The 22,368-nt window shown below is 35.2% G+C and overlaps 1 protein-coding gene across 2 annotated transcripts in view; it reads right to left on the bottom strand.

Moving 5' to 3' along the window:
• The window catches only part of LOC150090381 (protein lev-9-like), a 181,946-nt gene that overhangs the window by 41,774 nt on the left and 117,804 nt on the right, over positions 1–22,368 (bottom strand). The window contains exon 8 of one of the 2 annotated variants that reach the window (XM_090389840.1): positions 11,263–11,433. The exons of the other annotated variant lie outside the window; for it this stretch is intronic. Coding sequence (XP_090245966.1) covers positions 11,263–11,433 — 171 coding nt within the window. The remainder of the gene's footprint in view (positions 1–11,262; positions 11,434–22,368) is intronic. 2 annotated transcript variants of the gene reach the window in all.

Below are 22,368 nucleotides of genomic sequence, written 5' to 3'. Positions count from 1 at the left end.
GGTGGTGGTGGTGGGGGGGAATCCTCAAGCAAAGTTCTGGAGGGGAAAAAAAAAAAAAATGTTCGGTTCTAATCTATATTAACCAGTACAAATAACTGTTTCCTTTTTTAAATACATTTCTACAGAATTCCCAGAAAACTGAAAAATTCTCTGAACCTTGCACCCACTGAGCTTAGCTTCAGCTCCTCGATTAAAACCTGGTATAACTGATCTTAAATTATGCTTTAATTCCTCATAAAGAGAATAAAAAAAAACATGCTTCCATGTTTCAGGTAATCTACATATACAGCAGGCCCTTGTTATAATGCGGTTCATTCTACGCTGATTCACTATAATGCTATTTTTATATTATAACCCAAAGCTCAATCTAATGCTGTCACAACTCACTATAACGCTCTTTTACCTGTGTACGGATTGAATTTTTGGCATATTTAACGAAAACGTTTCATCTGATGTAGTCGATAGCTTGAAAATGAATAGCAGTTTCCCGCATTGACTTGCAAAATTTTCTCCCACGCTAATTTAATTGCACTATGGTGACTTGTTACAATCAACATTTAAAAAAATTATCAAGTATATTGCTTGTAATATTTGCATTATATGCATTTATCCGAAGTCTAATCATCACTCGGTACAGAGTTAGACATCATCCGTAATGGACAGTTTACTCAAACATTGTATCATAATCAATGCAACGCAATTACATTTTCCAAGGTTAATAATGATGGATAAGAATTAAAAAGAAATGCCTGGATGCGGTACGAAGTCTACTAAGGTAAGAAGAACACTGAATTTGAAAATTAAATTATACGTTTTGAAGTGAATCGATTCCATTCAACGACAAGTGGATGTGTGCAATAATTTAGGACTGGCGGGTTCAACTATAAGAACAATTATAAAAAATAAATAATTGATTTTAGCAGCAGGAAAGACAGCTCTCTTCCACTGCAAGCAACTAGGCCGGCTATTATAATTGAAATGGACAGACTTCTAAATAATTTTATTGAAGATAATATCCAATGCACAATTCGGTTAAGTTAAATATTATTAAAGAAAAAGCGATTAGCTTATATGATGATCTGAAGAAAGCTCACCTTTAAAAAAAAATGTGGAACCATTTAAAGATAGATTTAAAATCCAGGCAGAAGCCACAAGTGCAGATATCAAGAAGAAGCCGAAACTTTCAAAAAATAACTTCTAAAAATTATTGAAGAGTGGTGTTAAACTTCTCAACAAGTTTTTAACATAGATGAAGCAGGACTTTTTTGGAAATAAATGCCTAAAAGAAGTTTCATATCGAAAGAAAAAAAACAAAAAAAAAAAAAGTTAGGCTTCAAAGGTGGCGAAGGATCGGTTGACTTTATTGTTGGGTGGTAATGCTGCGGGGATTTTAAAGTAAAACCCCTTTTAGTTTACTAGGAAAACAGCCAAAGTACAACCCAAAATCGACCAAAGTTACAAAAACTCGACAGCCCAGGACCATCGGATTAATAAATTCATGATTTTGATACGTAATGTAGTTACTTACCAAATAATTATGTACGTATGTAATGGAGAATATTTTATATGTACAAATTTTTAATATTAAATATTTTGACAGACATTTGTGCGTCTTTTTGCTACCGTTTATTACTGATTAGGTAATATCCTATGGCATAGACCACGACTCAAAAAAACATATGTTACATTACGGGAATACGGCGCTCGCTTAGCACTGATTCACTTAGCGCCCTGTTTTTCAGGAACGAATTATCAGCGTTAAGCGGGGATCACCAGTACAGAAAGGATCCCCCTTCAAACCTGTCACATAACTTATATTTAAGCAAGTCATGCCATGTGATTATATAAGGTGCTTACATGCAAGAAAAGAACCATTTATTATGTTTATTTCCAATATTAATAAATATTGGAAATTTATTTCCAATATTTATTCCATCAGCAATAAAAAGCCTAGTTACAGCACCAGTCACACTGGTGCTCCAACATTTCTGTCAGTTTCAATAAAATTTTTTTCCTCTCTTCCAATCAATCAAAATATCATTAATAATTCCCATGATTGTAACTTGTCTGCCCTTCCTTAGAAAGTTACTAAAATCTCTATATACAATATAGAAATCCAAGGGGAGTGCCCCAGCAAGCACCTGAAGGGCATTAGTCGATACTGTCTTACACACTCTCAGAGTTGTTAATAACATAATATGCTGTAATGAATTCAACTTATTTCTAAACTTGACATTACTTACATGCTTAAACCAGATGGAGGCAGCGTAAGCTATAATGGGTACAAAAATAGCCTTATAATAAAATCTGAAGACCCTTTTACCGAGCACCCAGTCTTTCCTGGTGATCCGGATTACAGAGGCTGTATATTTCTTTACTTTACCACTTTTAAGTATTCCAAGTGGGGTGTAAAGAACAAATTGTCATCCAACAAAATCCCTAAGTATTTGACCCAAGACACCAAAGGTATCTGTTTACTATTAATAATTAAACGGGGTGGTCTCCTGTAGTCCAGTTTACCTTTCAATAACGTCACTGCAGTCTTATTAGAAGAAATTCTGAGTTTATTATTCATAGTCCAATTCATCAGGCTGCCAATTACCCCTTCAAGTTTATCGTCAATCACTCTTCTGAATTTCTCCTGCACACACAGCCCCAGGACATCCGCATATGCAACTTGTGACAATCCCAAAAATTGGTCCCAACACCGAACCTTGTGGGCACTATCTATTAATTCCTCTCTCAAATTTCAAATGTTGAGAGCTAACTATAATTCTTCTATCTGTTAAGTAATTGCTGATTGTCCTAAACAATCAATCAGGACAGTTCAAAGCTCTCAAGGATTTCAAAACACTCGGGTACCAAACCATATGGAAAGCCCCTTCAAAATCTATGAAGAGGGCTAGGATATACTTACAATTAGAACAAGTAGCAAAATCAACAAGATCATGAATTGCATCCTCTGTGGAGCATTTCTTTTTAAATCCGTATTGACCGAGAAAATCCAATTTCATTGTACAAATAAAGTTTCAAGTCTTAAAGCATTAAAGCAATAACCGTTTAAAAATCTTCGAGGTTTGCAAGCAACGATACAGGCCTATAACCTCTTGGATCAGTTGATGGTTTCCTTGGTTTATGAAGCAGCTTCAAAAGGGCTGTCTTGGCATTAACATGAGGCATCGATTGCAAAAAAAGCAAGCTTATGCAGCATCAACCAAAAAAAAAACCCTCCCATTTCACCCCTCCAATTTGTTCCAAATACATGTCCAGCTTAGCCTTAAATTTATTTAGACTATCAACTTCCACAACAAAAGTTGGAAGTCTGTTCCACCAATCAACTACCTGCTGGCTAAAGGCAAATTTCTGCACATCTATTCTACAACTGTCTTTCCTCAATTTCAACCTATGCCTCCTCAGGATCTTAATCTGAGCAAGAGGAAGAATCCCATTAGAATTCAGCTTGCTCAACCCATTCAAGGCTAAATACATCTCAGTCAGATCACTTCACATATGCCTACTCTCCAGGTGCTGCAATATGCAGAACTTAAGCCTTCCTTGGTAAGAGCATCCCTTTGTTTCCCTCACCAATCTTGTTGTCCTTCTTTGTACTCATTCTAGCAACTATACATCCTTCCTAAAATGAGGCCTCCAGACCTGTACACAGTACTACTCAAGGTGTGGCCTGACCATTGCCTTGTACAACAGGATAATCACCTCCCTGCTAGCAAATTTCCTATATATTATTGACATGACTCCATGACTTGCCCTGGCAGCTCGTCTGCACTGCTCAGCAAACTTCTTATCTGACTGCACAATTACCCCCAGGTGTTTTTCACTTTACACTTCCCTGAGTATAGTACCACACAGTTGGTACATTCCTAGAACCCAGTAAAGGTTCCAGGAATTGACAGACCCTATGAATAACGGCTGGCCACAGGGATCAATCCTTGGCCCTTTCTTCTGGACAATTGTTCTGGATGAATTTCTGGTCTTGGATCTGGGCCAAGTGGAAAGCCAACCTTTATGGACGATTTGATTCTCCTTGTAAAAGGAAACACAAGAGCAGTTGTAGAGAAAGGTCAAATGCTGCTCATGCAGCTGCAGGAGTGAGCACAAGTACACATGCTCAGAATATTGCCTGATAAAACAATCTATATTACTAAAAGTAAATTTGAACAGAAGACCTCCACAAATCAAAATTAATATAACTACTATCAAAATGGTAACAGAACTGAAATATTTAGTTGTTTCTGATTCAAAATTAAATTTTACTCCTATCTGGCAAAAAAAAAAAAAAAAAAAAAGTGAGAAATTATGCAGGCATGACTGCCAGGATCAGTAGAACAGACTGGGTGGGGGGGCTCAAAAGAAGGACCCTGGCAATAATATACCGTGCAGTGTTCCTACCTGTTAGAACCTATGGAACCAGTGCGTGGTTCACCAATACAGCCATAGTGAGAAACAGGAACAAACCGAAAACTATCCAGAGAACAATACTTTGCACAATTACAAGAGCATGCTGCACTATGAGCATGTTCTTGTAAAAGTGCAAGAACAGGCTGCACTGTGAGCACTCCAGCACTGCAGGTGCTTTCCCACTTTATTTGGAAGTAGCCAAAAGGGGCCTTTACTATAGACTTAAAAAGGATATGCCCACAGAATTTCTGGGAATAGTCCTTGACGCAGCTAATAAAACCAAGGCTGAAAGAAAAAGAATAGCCACAAAACTCCATGAGCAATGGCAATTGAATTGGGAGCAGGAAACCAGAGGTCTTGTTACCAAAAGGCTTCTGCCTGGCAATGGTTAGTCCAAAGCCACCAAAGTTGTATGCCTTTGGACTCTTTTACAACCTATATTTTGACGTCACAGCTCCTTTAGGAAAAATTAATTTCTAACGTAGGGATGACCCAAACTGTAAATGTGGTGAGAGTGAAGACTGGGCACACATTCTTTATGATATTACAAGAACACAATTAATAGTAGATTGGCCTCCTCCCCAGGAGACAAGAACATCTATTCATAATGGAGGAGAATAATTACAAACCTTTTGCAAATTTTGACCAAAAAACATTTGAAATAAGATGAAATATCCAGAGACCCTGAAGGAAAACTGAAACAGACATACCTGGATTGACTGGGGATCCCTCCCCCCACGAATACCCTGCCTTGTGTGGGACCTGGGACCTCCCCACACTTACTAAATAATTACTAAATAAATGACGGAACAAGAAAATATATGGGCTATGTTAAACAGTCACAATAGGTATCATGTATACTTGCATGTACAACAATGCTAGGAGTTCAGTAAATAAATTTGATGAATTAATCACAGGTGGAAATTAATGGAGGCACTGGTTAAAGAAGCAGAGGAGGATTATCTAAAAGAGACTGCAATTATAGTTCAGACATGCATGGGTTTGTTAAGGGGAATGAAAGAGTGTCTTGTCTGACAAATTTGATTGGATACTATGATGTGGTCAAAAAGAAACTGGATGCAAAAAATAATTTTGATATCATATACTTGGATTTTAGGAAAGCTTTTGATACTATTGCACATGGAAGACTGCTGTACAAATTGGAGCAGTATGGCATTAAAGGCAAGTTGCTGCAATGGATAAAGTGATGGTTGAATGAGAGATGGCAGAGTGGTAATAAATGGACATTGTTCTATGTGGACTAATGTTATTAGTGGGGTCCCCCAGGATTCAGTGTTGAGCCCATTGTTGTTTTGTTTATTTATCAATAATATTGATGAAGGTATATCAGGCTTAATGTCCAAGTTTGCAGATGATACAAAGGTTGACAGGGTTGTTAATGACATTATGCTATACTGCAACAGGATCCAGAAAAGTTGGGCAGATGGGCTGAGAAGTGGCAACTGAAGTTTAACATTGACAAATGCAAAGTACTATAAACAGGTAGCAGCAACTCTAGGGAAATGTACCAACTGTGTGGTGTTAACACTCATGGTAGAAGAGAATGAAAGAGACCTGTGGGTAATTGTGCAGTCAGATATAAAGATTTCTGAGCAGTACAGACAGTCTGCAAGAATAGCTTGTCAATGATATACAGGAATTTTTCTAGCAGGGATAAGGAGTTGATTCCCCCTGGTATAAGGCAATGGTCAGGCAACACCTTGAGTGCTGTATGCAGGTATGAAGGCCTCATTTTAGGAAGGATGTAGAGCTGCTGGAACAGAGAAAGGCAATGAGATTGGTGAATGGAAGAAATGGTTACTCTTACGAAGAAAGAGTTAAGTTCTGCAAATTGCAGCGTCTGGAGATTAGGCACCTGCAAGGTGATCTGACTAAGGTATATAGGGCCTGGAATGGTTTGAGCAAGCTCAATGCTGATGGGATTCTTCCTCTTGCCCAGATTAATCGCCTGAGGGACATAAATTCAAATTGAGGAAAGACAGTTGTAGAAAAAATGTGCAGAAATTTGTCTTTAATCGTCAGGTGGTTGATTGCTGAAACAAACTTCCATCTGTTGTAGTGAAAGTTGACAGCTTAAATAAATTCAGGGCAGAACTGGACAAAAATTGGAATAAATGGGCAAAATGGGAAGTTTTTTTTTTTTTTTTTTTTTGGCTGATGCTGTATAAGCTTGCTTTTTTTGCATCGTATGCCTCTGCTAATTATGAAGGGGAGGGAGATGTACTGGCAGCCGGGGAAACAACCTAGCTGAATAACATTAGTAAGCTTGTTGCAAGGGGGATGCAATGTGGAATGAAAGAAGGATGATTGAAATGAATGAAAGGTTGAGTAAATGTGCTGAGCACTGAATGATAGTGAAATAGGAATTGGGGTAAGAAGGAATAAATATTAGTTTTGGTGAAAGAGAGTGACCCAGCAAAGGAGAGAGAATGAGTGTTATGGTAAATGGGATTGAGTGAAGGAATGAATGTACTTGAATCTATGAATACACAATTCATAATTAGCATTAGTAGAGGCACACGATGCAAAAAAGCAAGCTTATAGAGCATCAACCAAAAAAAAAAAAAAACAACAACAACCAACCCTTCACATTTCACCCATCCACTCACTCCAAACATCTGTCTAGTTCTGCCTTGAATCTATTTAAGCTATAAACTTCTACAGTGACAGATGGAAGCTTGTTCCAGCAATCAATCACTATCTGGCTAATAATCTAATTAAGTTAGATATACTAACACAATTTGATCCTAATACTAAACACTAACATGCACACTGCCCATGATGCACTAGGGCTCATTGACTGAAATTACAGGGCTTGAGGGTTAAATTAGATTGTAAGAAGTTCTTTTAGCCAGCAGTCCCTGATAGCTGGAACAAGTTGCTCTCACAGTTTGAATAAATTCAAAGGTCAACACTATACTTATCTGTGTGAGGAGGGAAGAATATAATTTGTTTTCTTATCTATTTTTTTTTTTTTTTTTGCCAGTGCAGGAAAAAATACTAAATATACAAAAGAGAAACATGAATTATTTTTTCTTGGCTATTTCAATTATTAAACATTAACCTAATCATTTGAACATAAAATCTGTGTTTCAATCTAAACAATTCAGATTCCAGTTTTGACTTTATTTTGACTGATTATACTGTTTTTTACTTCTTCATTTTGGTGATACAAAACAGTTTTAAGGTAATTGAGTTTTGTTCAGCGTACTAAAGGGGAAATTCATATTTTCTTTCTGACCAGTTTTTCATACAAGAAAAGTGTTTATTATTAGCAGTAGCATTAGTTGAGGCATATGATGCAAGAAAGCAAGCTTATATACAGCATCAGCTAAAAAAAAAAAAAAAACACCCCTTCCCATTTTACCCCTTGGGTCACTCCAAATGTTTGTCTAGTTCAGACTTGAATTTATTTAAGCTATCAACTTCCACAATAGATGGAAGTCTGTTCCAGCAATCAACTACCCACTGGCTAAAGGCAAACTTCTGCACATCTATTCTGCAACTGTCTTTCCTCAATTTGAATCTATGCCCCCTCAGGTTCTTAATCTGAGCAAGTGGAAGTATCCCATCAGCATATACATCTCAATCAGATCACCTCGCAGGTGCCTAGTCTCCAGATGCTGCAACTTGCAGAACTTAAGCATCTCTTGGTAAGAGCATCCCTTTGTTCCTCTCACCAATCTTGTTGCCCTTCTCTGTACTCATTCTAGCAACACATCCTTCCTAAAATGAGGCCTGCAGACCTGTACACAGCATTCAAGGTGTGGCCTGACCATTGCCTTATACAAAATGATAATCACCTGATAATCACTCTGCTAGCAAAATTCCTATATATCATTGACAAAACTCCATGCCCTGCTCTGTCAGCCCATCTGCACTGCTCAGAGAACTTCATATCTGACTGAACAATTACCCCCAGGTTTTTTTCATTCTCCACTTCCCTGAGTGTAGTACCACATGGTTGGTAGGTTTCTCTTGGGTTATACTGCTACCCATATGCAATACTTTGCATTTGTCAATTATAAACTTCAGCTGCCACTTCCCAGCCCATCTGCCTAACTTTTCTAGATCCTGTTGCAGTAGCATACTGTCTTTACTATCATTAGCAACCCTGCCAACCATTGTATCATCTGCAAACTTGGACATTAAGCCGTGATATACCTTCACTGATATCATTGATCAATACACAAAACACTGAAACCTGCAATGAACCCTGGGGGACTGCACTAATAACATTAGTCCATTTATTAGCACTCTCTGCCATCTCCCACTCAACCATCCCTTTATCCATTGCAGCAATTTGCCCTTAATGGCATACTGCTCCAATTTGTACAGCAGTCTTCCATGTGCAACAGTATCAAAAGCTTTCCTGAAATCTAAGTACAGTTGTGCCCCGGTATCTGCTGATTCAGTTACCCACGGTTAACCATGGAAAAAAATTAAAAATCTTAACACTTACTACATGCATGTCTAATATGATGCTTCCCTTTATTTTTTATGATGATGATTTTAAATTGAATAGCTTCCCTTAATTTTTTACAATGTTGCATATGGTTTGGTCACCAAAGTTATAATAGTTCTTTAGAGATTTAACAGATGAACCATTTTCAAACTTTTTAATAATTTCAAGTTTTTGTTTAATTTGAAAGCACAACTCTTGCGTTTGCCCATTATTTCCGCAATTTCTAAACAAAAAAAAATATATAGATAAAAAATAGATAATAATAGATAAAAAATAGTTACTATAAAAAAAAAATTTCCAACATCCCCGACATAACGAAACAAAATTTGTCCTTTTGCAGTGCAACAGAACACAACAATCGACGCAACGCACTAAATCAAACTAAACATTTGGTCACTCTTTTATTTTGTTTTGAGCAGTGGGTGTGAAGACACCATGGGCTGCAAGATAATAGGTACACTAATCTCCCAATGACGTCTTATAATGCCAGTTCTTGTCGCCTATTTACAACTTGCAAAATATCTGTTTATACCTATTCTAGTTATTACTTGAATTTTATAATTTCTGGTTGATTTTTTTTTTTTATTTGAAGTCTTGAAGCGTCCCTCTTAATCCAATCCCAGTAAATCGAGTCTGCTGTACTTTATTATTACCATATTTAATGTTGGTAATGTCTTACAGTGTGTTTAATTTATCAATTAAACTTTATTATACGTATGTATGTTCAAGAAAATCTCATTATATATGGGGTCAGCAGGTGTTCGCTTATATCCGTGGTTTCAGCCATCCACGGTAGGTCTTGAAACGTATCCCCCGCGGATACGGGGGTCTTACTGTATATGATATCAAAACAATTTTTTGCATCCAGTTCCTTTGTGACCACATCGTAGTATCCAATCAAATTTGTCAGATAAGACTCCCCTTAACAAATCCATGCTATGTCTGAACTATTACTGCAGTCTTGTCTAGGTGATCCTGCATCACTCCTTTAACCAGTGACTCCATTACTGTCCCTGGAACAGATAACAGATCTATAATTATGGATCTGTTAAGGGGATGGGATGTTTTCTGACCAATCCAATTAGCTACTAAGACATAATAACAAAGGAACAGATGAAAAAAAAATTCTGACATTATTATATACTTGGCTTTCAGTACAAGTTTTGACATTGTTCCACATGAAAGACTGCTGTACAAATTGAAGAGCAGTGTAGCATTAGCAGCAAGTTACTGCTGTGGATAAAGGGATTGAGTGGTGGAAGACAGATTGATTATTAATCAGCACTGCTCTTCTTGGACTAATATTATTTGTGGAGTCCATCAGGGTTTCAGTGCTGGGTCCCTTACAATTATCAATATTTATTAGTTATACTGAGGATGGCATTTCAAGTTTAACATCTAAGTTTGCTGATGATACAAAGATTGGCAGGGTGATTAATGACAGCAATCAGGGAATGCTACTGCAACAAAGATCTAGAAAAATCAGGCAGATGGGCTGAGATGTGTTAATTGAAAATAAACACTGAGAAATGGTACAGTATGTGGGTAGCAGTAATGCTAGAATAACATACCAACTAAGTGGTGTCACACTCAGGGTAGTGGAGAACAAAAAATAGCCTGGGGGGGGGGGATTATCCAGTTAGGCATGCTTAGCAGCAGAGATGGCCTGCTAGAACAGCTCATGGGGTTTTGTCAGTAACACACAAAAATTTTGAAAGCAGGAGTAAGGAGGTAATTATTCAGCTGAGTAAGCTAAATGCTGATGGCTTCCTTCCTCTTACTTGGACAACACACAAGGGGACATAAATTTATATTTAGGAAGGATGTTTATACAGATGTGTGAAAATTTGCCTTCAGTCGGTGGGTAATTATTTTTGGTCACAAACTTCGATCTGGTATTGTGGAAGCTGGTAGTTTAAATAGTTTTAAGGAAGAACTTAGACAAATTCTTAGAAGGGATAGAAAGGTAATGTAGGAAGTGTCCTCTCCCACAAGCTAATGCTGTATAAGCCTGCTTTCTCAGATAATTTAACATGATTAGTACTAATAACATGAATTATGAAAAGAATAATTACTCCCTGATTATTTTCGTGATTTCATTGCAAGAAATGTGAAAAGTCCATAGTGGATAATATTCTGATTATATTTTTTTCTGAAGCAAAATTAAATACAGTAGTAATGTTACAGTAAAAAAAACTTCATAAGATTATGATTAACTTACAGTTCCCATGTTAAGACTGGTTACAAATATCATCTATTTACCAACTTAATGATGGATTCGATACCGTTATAACAAAAGAATTTTTTAAAAGTAACTATGTAAGAAAAAAATAAATATAACAAAAATAAAATAAACTCACAAATAGGTAATTTTGTAGAATCCCACTTTCCTGACTCTAAACAAATAAGTGTGTCTCTGCCGCGAAGCTGATAACCATCATTGCAATAATATTTGGCAGCACTACCAGGAACAGAACTATTGATTTTACGGTTACCATGGTTAATGGGTCCAGGGTCATCACACAGGACCCCTAAATATGCAGAAAAAATTTGGGGGAAAAAATAATAAAAAAAATAAACTTAAGCAAATTATAATTAAAATGTGAAAAGATAAATGGCAGCATTAAAATGAGCCAATATTTAATTATGAATATGCAATTATCTGTAGCTGAATTACTTTCGAATCCAGTTATTTGTGAACTCACTATCGATATTAAATACCATTCAAATTATGTCCTTCCGAAGATATTTTAATGAAAACAAGATTTCTTGAACTAGAAATAAAGTACAAATTACAGTAGTCAGTGGAACAAATGAAATTTTATACTTTCTAAGGTAAACTGAATTCATTTTTATTTGAATATTTTTAATTAACTGCAAAACATGGCCTAAATCTTATGCATTAATGTTCACACATTTAAAAAGCTGGTTAAGCCTTCTTTTTATGATTACATTTAACAAATCAAGATGTTTGGCAAACTACATCATAATTAGGCCATAAAGTTTTCAGCAAAAGTATGGTAAGTTTTGTCACCTGTTTAGTGAGGCCGGGATTTAAATTCTATCAGAGGAATTATTAAAGGCCTTTCCAATCAAGGCTGTAATTAAATGATTTCAGTTAAAGGAAGGCCCCCCCATATGAGTCAGATAATATGCAGTAAACTTTATGAACCATCGCACCATGATCAAAGTCATAATGTGATGATTCATAAGATTTACTACAACAAACGAGCCTCAACAATATTAGCAAAAATGATAGTGTAAAGCCTGTTAATTTGTCCAACTCCGGAACTGTACTAAAAAATTCTTAATTATTTATGAAATTCAAAATGCTTCACAATTTTAACAAAATTTAATTAGCTTGAATTCTAAATGCTAGAGAAGTTAAGTTTAAAAGCCAATACCTAGTACATTAAAATTCTTAAACAAATTAATTTGTAGACAATGGTTTTGATTCTATATTGAAAAACTATCACGATATCTTTAACCACCAACTATTTTCTTGATGCAGAATATCAGCTCTTCCCTACCCCCACTCTTGAAAAAGGTTTTTTTTTTTTTTTTAAATTGTGCTTGTAGTACACCAATGCATGACCTTTTACTTAATGGATTGGAAAACTTATTTGATGTAATTTTTTGAATGAAAAATTTGAAATTTTAAAAATGTCTTTTTTTACATATTTTGAATAAAATAAAACTTTTATTAATGCTGCTTAAAATAAAAAGAAAACATTAGAAAACAAAAAAATAAATCACTGAGCCCACAAAGATTCCAACTTACGTATACAGACATTTGTCAAATAAAGAAATAAACTTATAAATAATAATAATAAAAACAAACCACTTTACATCACTAATAATAAAGACAAACCATACTTCACTAATAATTATGAAAAGAAACCATTTTATATAATAATTAAACAAAATAAAGTGCCTAATTTCTGCACAGAAGCAGTAATTATTGGGTGAAAAACGTACTTGTTTATGTTACATTGAAAAAAGGTAGCAAGATGAAGCAGAAGACAAAAATGGTTGTGCTGTTTTTGACAGGTTCTTTCCAAAATTATTCAAGTGAAACTGTCTATATTTAGAAAGGTGCAGAAAATTAGTGCAATTAAATTGTACCAATATGTATCAATAGGTGAAGACCTTTTTTTTTTTTTTTGCAGTGCATCTATTTGTACTAACTGGGGAAAAAATTTGTCTCATTTCAGAGCTACATTACAATGTTTTAAAACTGGAATTATGATAAAAAAAATGATCACTTGTTATAATTTTCTTAAAAATTGTTTTTTTTTAATGATTAAGATATTCTTTTTTGTAATGCATATAGCAGTATTAGAAATGGAAAAAAAATTACTGAATTATTATTGAAAAATAAACAAAAAAGTCAGTTGACCAGAGATTCAACACTGAATATTTTATTTACTTTTTTTTTTTTTTAATTAAATCTGCAGTTTATGAATATAATTAATTATTCTTATAGTACTGTGTTGTAGGCTTTAAAACTTTGTGTATGAAAATCAGTCTGCACAACTACTTGGATTAAAATATAAAAAAATCAATAAAAATTAAAAAATTGCAATACAAAAATATTAATTTTATAATGGATATAGTATTATTAATCAATAAAAAAATTAACAAAGTGTTCATATGTGTGACTGCTTTTATAAAATGCTAAATACTGCAGTAAAAGTGGTGACATGTTCATTTATATTACACACTTATTTATTTTTATAATTTTAACTTTTGAGACTATGATCATGATAATTTAGATTTAAGGAAAGCACCAGAAATGTTTACCAGGAAAGGGGGGAAAAATAAATAAAAAACCAACAAAGTATACTGATATGAGGCTGTATTATAAATTTATAAACTTTGAGGTGAAAAAAATTATCTGGTATGACTACTTAAATTGAGAAATGATTAAAAACTACCACAATTATAAATACATTTGTGTTAATCACTAAAAAAAGTGATTAACATTCAGAAATGCCCATCCTATGCATTGGAGGCAATATTCACCCCCCCATGTGCCCACTTTAATTATGAAAAAAATATGTATCTCCTGCTAGGTTACAGGATCTCTTTCCTGGAACCAAATATTAGAACAGACCTTGGATAACCTGAATCTAAAGGGACATCAGAATTAGTTTGAATTATCCAACCTTCAAATATTTTTTTTTTTTTTTTTTGCATTAAGAATATGAAATTAGTATGTTGTTTTTGACTAGATGCAATTTTGCAAACATGATCTCTATTAGAAATATTATATGAGTAATATATATATATATATATTTTTTTTTTGTGTCAGCTGTTGTCCACTTTAGAATGTACTTTTTGTGCAACATGATTATTATCAGTAAATATTTTTCACCAGCAAAAGTGACTAGATAGAGCTTTGGATGCTAATTCCAAATTGTTTTTAGTTTTCCTCTAGCAGGTGTAATTTTTGTGATGAGACTGTTTATATCGCTTACATACATATATATATATACATATATATATATATATAATTGTTTGAATATATCTATATCCTTGTTATTTCATAATTTAATTATTTGATTATAAATTGTTTCAGGTATGATCTAGTGAATTACTGAAACATGCTTATCATCATGACTTGAAAGCATAAAATCACCACAACAAATTTTGTTATGTGTGCAGCCCCTTCTTAACTAAATCACAACAATGTACAATCACAGCAGACATTCAGAAAATTTATCACTTATATTTCAGCTGTCCTCTAGGTGATCAAGACTAAGGTGTGAGCACCACATGTTATCTGTACTGCTTGTTTAAATGGATTACATGACCAGCTGAACAAAAGGAAAAAGTAAGTCTATGCTACTTGCCATACCCATGATATGGAGGGAGCCAAAAGACTGATGGTAATTGTTACTTTTGTAATGTGAATGTAACTGAATTCTCAGTGAAGAATAAGCACAAATTGTTTATCAGACCATGGATTCAGCAATAAAAGCAATCCCTCATGATGACAATATGCCAATGCTGGTACTTCCACAACATGGACTAGATTCTTTAGAAGACTAAATGGAACGTGATGAATGTGTGATCGGCAGAGACCTGAGAACTTTAACTAATTGTGAGTACACATTTAACAAAGAGATAGGAGCTGGGACAGGAGCTGTTGATGTTTATCCAAGGTGAGTTGAATGACCTCCATAGAGATCTAGCCCTCCTCCAAAGATAAAGCTGAATTTTTCACCTTGAAACTAAAGCAGAAACACTTGGTTAAGAGTTAAGAATAAAATCAGATTGTCTCACTATCGAAAAAAGAAACTGTGTTCTGGCAACATTATTTAACCTAAGTGTCTGCTCTTCTACTGCCATGATAGTTTTTAGGGAATTATCACAAGTACACATTACATCTGAATGACACCTCTTCATCAACTGCTCACAGCAAAGTTTGAAAGCTGCTCTCTTGCATAACAAGAACTTAAAGCCATTCATCACAATTGCTGCTCATCTTGTTCAATTACATATTATTGGATAATGCAAAATCTTTACATTTCACAACCTAAACGAAGTTGACCATAGTGCACCATACCAATTTACACAAACTGACTATAACAGTACAGTAAACACATCGCATCACTCAAATTTAAGGTAACCTACTCTTTCTTTCACACACAAATTTGCTTTACAAAATTAAACATATTTAAACTAACATAACCTTCTTTTAACAACAAATACACCTACAATATTCACACACAGAACATCCAATATTCAGTTAGAACAACAATGTGCTAATCTCACCAGAGTTATTTATACTGTTTACAAAAAAATTAAACATTGAAGTTAAGATACTAAAATTTAAATCTTTATTAAAAAAATAAAATAATTAAACATACCTATCAAAATATATGGTATATGAAGTCTTGATAAATTTTTGTATGCAATGTTGTAAACAGACCAGGATGTGGTCACTATATTAACTAAATGCGAGTAGAGCCATTTAACATAGATTTTTAAGGACTAATAATTATTATTATTTTTATTTGGTAAGTCTGCAATTGAAAAATAAAAAAACTATTATACAATGCAAACTAGACTGAAAACAGGAAGAAAACAAAGTTACCAGAAAACTGAAAGACACCCAATTATTGGAATAAATCTGGAGTCAGCAGATATTTTAATGTAGTTAACACTAAACTGCATTAATTTTGAAAGAATATTCTGAGAGGCACTGATGAAAGGACACATACTTGCTGAGATTTCCTTTTCTCCTTTGCATCTAACATACTTAAAGGATGTAAAAAAAATTGTAAAATAAAATAAAATTCAATTAAAATGAAAAGTCAATAACAGAAAATTCTACCAGACTGTCAAGTCATGCATTTTCTCCCCTGCTAGTTGATAAGGAAATCTTGAATAGTGTGAGAGCCAAACTGGATACTTAATAAAACTAAACTAACCAAAAATTTCATAAAAATTATATAAAGGATTTCATTCACAAGGATCCCACCTCATCAGGGACTATGAAGTTTCAGTGAAAGGAACAAATGACATAATATTTCAGTAATTCCTTAACCCTATTCCTATGATTGATTTAGGAATTAATGAAATTTTATGTCCACTATTTCTTTCATTCAATAAGACCTTGTGGTTTCTGAGAACACTGCCTCCCAGTAAATATAATCCCACTACAGATGAACTGTTATAACACAATGCTCTGGGTCCAAAGCATAACACGACAATGCAAGCAGGAATATGTTAGAAAATTCCAGTAATTTTTCAGTATTCAAACTTCAGATGTACTATCAATTCTGTTTGTCTCCTTTTTTGTGCGATAATTGCATTACTACGCCTAAGAAAAATCACGCAAAGAATAATAATGAAAATAATATGCAATTGCATTGTTTCAATCTCTTATTGAAATCCACTATACAATGAAGTATTTAAAAAAAAACAATATTCATGTTGTTAAATATACATGAACATGATGAACACACATTTCATGCACCCTCTCAACTTTTTTAAAAAATACTGTATATGTTCAAACACCTTGCAGTAAAGTTACAAGTTTTTTATTATTGTGCTTACAGAAATCAAAGGATAATGCATATCACAGATTCACATTAAACTGAAAATATCTGTCTTTGAGGCTGTCACAGACATTCTCTCAGATATGCCAGAAGTCCAGATGGTCTGTGACAGCCAAATCCTCTGCTTGCACCTTCCCGATGGTGGGACTGTTAGTAATCCTGGGTATAACCTCCATGCACAAGTACAAGGTGGGTGACCACCTGGGTGTGAACCAACATAAGCAGGGGTCGAGGTGTGGCACCCACACCACATGGAGGAATGCCGCTCCTCTATGTTACCAGGCAGTACTAAGTGGTATGTGTCTCTCATCAACCGGTGCAATACGACCATTCTGCTTATTGGAGGCTTGAAGTGGTGGAACCCATGTTTAGTCGCTAGAGCTAAGTTCTGGTCAACCTTTCCCCATCTCTTCCATCATGCAGTATGATTGACGACTTTTAAGGTTATGATGAACATCGTGAAGAGATCCAATATTCCTTACATTTCAAGGGTACAGCTCTAAAATGGTGTTCGCAGGCCGGCCGGTAATTAGTACACAGGACCGAACCTATTGGTAACTCTCTAGAAGGCTTCCGGATCAGCTCGTGTATAATCTTGCTACCTCTACTCTGCCAGATAGTGACTGCAGGGAGTCCGAGTAGTGTGTATGCGGGGAGCATTATCAAGACCACGTTATGTCAAGGATCTGGGTATATTCTTACCATGTGTATGCCATATCCAAAAATTTCATTACTTCATACAGCATGTCCCACCCACTTTTTCTTACTATTGAATACACCATGAATTGTCAAACTAATAGAGTAAGCTTATCTGCGAAAAGATCTAAACCTCCCGAACACTTCCTAATTCATTTCACAAATATACGTGGTCTCAATCAATTCTAATCTCAACGATGTCCATTTCCACTTGCAGTCTAGCAAACCCCATGTACTTTTTTTTACAGAATCTCAGTTATCGGTTGATTCAACTACTGCTCATCTCAGATGCCCAAATTATTTGCTGTATGATTCCTTTTGCCTCAAAGGTGGTACTTGTGCATATGTCTGTTCTGATATTCCCTGTCAGAGACATGGCAATTTGAAATCTCTTCTCTTTGATCTTCTCTGGCTCAAAATCTTTCTACCTTATTGTGAATTTTACACATGTAAAATTCATCTGTTGTCTCTACTTTCTCCGAACTCCACTAATCACTCGAAGCTCTTTGACTTCCTCTCTTTGCAATTTGACTTTCTCCAGTCCAACTTTCCTAACAGTGAGGTAATTTTCCTTGGTGATTTTAATGTTCACAACTCCAGCTGGCTTCCGTTTTCTAGTCGCACCGACCCAGCAGGTCGAGATGCTGAGGCTTTTGCAATTACTAATGACCTAGCACAGATTGTTCATTTACCTACAAGAATACCGGACAATTCTAACCATACAGTCAACACGCTTGATCTTTTTCTCACAAACAACCCTTCTAAGTATACGGTCGAAGTGAGAGGTCCTTTAGGCACTTCAGATCACAACTTGGTGATTGTCTCTTCTCCAATGGAGCCTTTATCTCATGGCTATTCCCAACCTCGTGTTGTTTGGCATTACAAGAATGCAAAATGGGATGACCAGCGAGATTTCTTTTCTTCTTTTCCTTTGTTGGATTACTGTTTTAAAACTTCTGATGTCAACGTCTGCTCGGATCGTATCAGTGAAATTATTCTTGCAGGAATGGAATCCTTTATCCCAATCTCCACTTTAAAATCTCGTCCTTTATCTTAACCTTGGTTTTCCAATAAATGTGCTAAGGCTGTTCAAGAGAAGAATGTTGCATATCGTAATTGGCTTGTTTCTAATTCTTCAGTTTCATTTTCTGCCAACACCAAAGCTCGCAACAATTGTAAAGCAGTTATTAATCAGTCCAAACTAGAGTTTGAACATGCTAAGAGTAGAAAACTTGCTTCTTGCCCTAATGGTAGCCGAGCATTCTGGTCTCTTGCCAAAGCTATTGGCCACAACTTTTGCCCATCTCTGCTCCCACCTCTGTCCAAACCAGATGGTTCTGTTGTCACTTCAGCCAAGGATAAAGCTGACCTGCTAGCATCCCATTTTTCTTCCAGCTCATGTATTAATGATCTTGGTAAAACTCCTCCCACCATTCCTAACATGCTCCATTCAATGCCTCCTGTGGTGTTCCGTCAAAAGGATATCAGAAGGATTTTGACGAATCTTGATGCTAAGAAAGCTCCAGGTCCTGATGGTATTTCTCCACTTGTTCTCAAAACCTGTGCTCCTGAACTTACTCCTATTCTTTGCTGCCTTTTTTCACTTTCTTATTCCAAAGGTGTTTTTCCTTCTGCTTGGAAATTTGCTCATATCCAGCCAGTTCCTAAAAAAGGGTGACAAATCCCTCCCATCCAATTATCGTCCCATTGCACTTACTTCTACTCTTTCTAAAGTAATGGAGAAATCAATTAACCGCCAACTCTTAACCTACCTAGAAACCTTCCGTCTGATCAACGATCACCAGTATGGATTCCATCAGTGTCGATCCACTGGTGATATTCTGGCTTATGTTACCCATTTATGGACAAATTCAATGGAAAGATTCGGTGAAACACAAGTAGTTTCTCTTGACATCTCAAAGGCTTTCGATTGTGTTTGGCTTAAAGATCTTCTAAACAAGCTTCCATCTTATGGTTTGCCAACTGTTTTTTGTAATTAGTTATCCAGTTTTCTTTCTGATCGCTCACTGAGGGTGATGGTAGATGGCTCTCTGTCTTCTAACTTTTTCACTAATGCCGGTGTCCCCCAAGGTTCAGTTCTTTCCCCCCCACTCTTTTCCTCTTGTATATTCCTTGTATAATGACCTTCTTCCATTGACTGGAAATCCTATCCATAGTTTTGCCAATGATAGCATATTGCATTCCACTTTCCATTTTGAGAAACCTTGCCCTGCTCAATCAGCTTCAACTTCTCGAATATCCATTACCAATTCCTTAAATGCCGATCCCCAGGTAATTTCTCCAGTGAAGCAAAGACAACTTAGTTGATTTCAATCCTTCTAAAACTCAGTCTTGTCTTATATCTCGCAAAAAGGATTCTTCTGCTCCTATGCTTATCTTTGGTGACACTCCGATTTCTAGGCAAAATGATATATCTCTTTTGGGGATTATCCTGACTTCTAATCTCTCTTGGCACAAGCACGTTACAAATATTGCTTCCTCTGCATCTAAAAAACTTGGTTTTCTCTTTCACTCACGGTGTTACTTTTCTTCCCAACATCTGCTCACTCTGTATAAATCGCAAATCCACCCTACCATGGAATATTGTTCCCACATCTGGGGTGGTGCCCCTAAAACCTCTCTCAGGCCTCTTGATTCCATTCAGAAGAGGGCAGTTAGGTTAATTAATGATTCATATCTAACAGAGTCTCTCCACTCATTGTCTCATCGAAGTACTGTTTCTGCTGCATGCCTTTTCTACAGATACTTCCATGGGCACTATTCTGAATTGGCTTCTAATTCCCGCTCTCTTTCAAAACAGTCCGAACACGTGCAGCCACCAGCCAACATCCTTTTACTGTCCAACTTCAAACTCACAGAACCAACTTTTCATCTTCCTCGTTTATTCATTCAACTGCTGTTTTCTTGAACAACCTTCCTTCATACGTATTTTCCTGAAAATTACAGTCTACAGAAGTTCAAGTCCCATGTCAACAAATATCTTCTTTCATCTTCTCAACCTCCAACCCAAGCACGGTACTAAGTACTATAGGTTCTAATACTTCTTATTTTTGGGGTTTACATAAAAAAAAAAAAAAAAAAAAAAAATGTTCACAAGGAATCCAAAATGTTGATCTTAAATGACTAAAAGCACATTTAAACTAAGCAGGATTTTCTAAGGGACTGGAACGAAAACAATTTTTTGACAATTTAGCAGAATCGTCTGTTAATAGCTATTAATTTTATCTTTATTCTATTTTAACAAATTTTGTACCTTTCATATGTTCTAACAGCACAGAAGACATTCTCAGTAAGCACACGTATCCTTTCATCTGTGCTTTCCAGAATATTTTTCTAAAATCAAGACAGTGTAGTGGAGAGTAAAATACATAATTTGTAATTTCTGGTTTTTGTAGTCTTTTGTCTCCATATTTTATGTAAGCTGTAACTTAATCCTTTATGTATTAAGTGTAGGTATACTATATAAAGACAGTTGTTTTTTCTCCTACTTGTAAAAAAAAAAAAAAAACTGCAAGAAAAAAACCCCTGCGTCAATGGCCCGAGACTAACTCAGGATTAAGAAAATAAATATATACATATACAAATAACCTCAAATATTTATCCATAATAGTATAAAATCAGTAATTTATACATCTACAACGAGTAGGCAGAACACAAGATCGCTATCAGCTGGATCAACATAATTTCAACATTGATCAATGGAATAGCTGGAATACCATTCTTGGTGACTGTGGTGTCAATGGAAAAGTCAAATTTCTTCCATAATTAAAGTGTCACATTACCAATTCTTCAATGTCAGTAGCTATGCAAAAACAGTTCTTTACCTCTAAAAAAAAAATTCCATAAGAAAGTGGAGGTACACCAAACCCAAAGAACTCAAAGCATAAAGTATATTACTCACATAACTAATGCAAAAATGATACTCTTCTCCTCAGTTAAAGGCCTGATGGTGAGAAGCCAATCACTGCATTTAGAAGTTCTGAAACTTTCCCTAATGATCTGCTACATTTTGAATACTTTGCTATTTAATTATGGAAAAACTATTTCCCTCTCTTGTTCAAAGTATAAAATCCTAACATTTCGGAATGTAGAAACTGAAATTTTCAACTTTGGAACACACTGTAACATTAGTCACACTTGTCTAAATAATTTACTCGTTCTGCTTTTAACAGAAAAAATAAAAAAATAAAAAATGCAGTATCAACCAAATCATTAATATCATTACATGCTGCACCGGAATTTGAAGAATGCTTCTGCCACTTCACTTTCAATTTAAATGATATACAGATTTGCAAAATTCATAATTCAATTCTGAATGCAGTTACTAAATATTTTTGGGCAAATGCATAATTTCCTGAGCAAAAAGACAGCAAGATAAAACTACTGAAACCATTCCTGCTTACTATCATAAAAGCGACAAAATTTCACACATTAATATCACCAAATCTCATTATTCTTACAACATCCATGGGTAATGAATCATAGGATAATACACATGGCACTGATTTGTGTGCTCCAAAACAAGACTGTTGTTAAGCACAGAGAAGCCAAAAATGCTTGAAGTCAATACATACCGAATTGCTTCCTGCAATAGAAAAAAAATCCATCCATTGTAATCCTGCATACAAATATTCTTTTTTACATTAATTTATTTCTTACATTAATTTTCCTATTCAGGAA

This window comes from Mastigoproctus giganteus, chromosome 2 (genome assembly GCF_048544385.1).
Source record: "Mastigoproctus giganteus isolate SK-2022 chromosome 2, ASM4854438v1, whole genome shotgun sequence".
NCBI lineage: Eukaryota > Metazoa > Arthropoda > Arachnida > Uropygi > Thelyphonidae > Mastigoproctus > Mastigoproctus giganteus.
The sequence above is the reverse complement of the archived record's forward strand: the minus strand, read 5'-3'. Positions and strand labels throughout refer to the sequence as shown.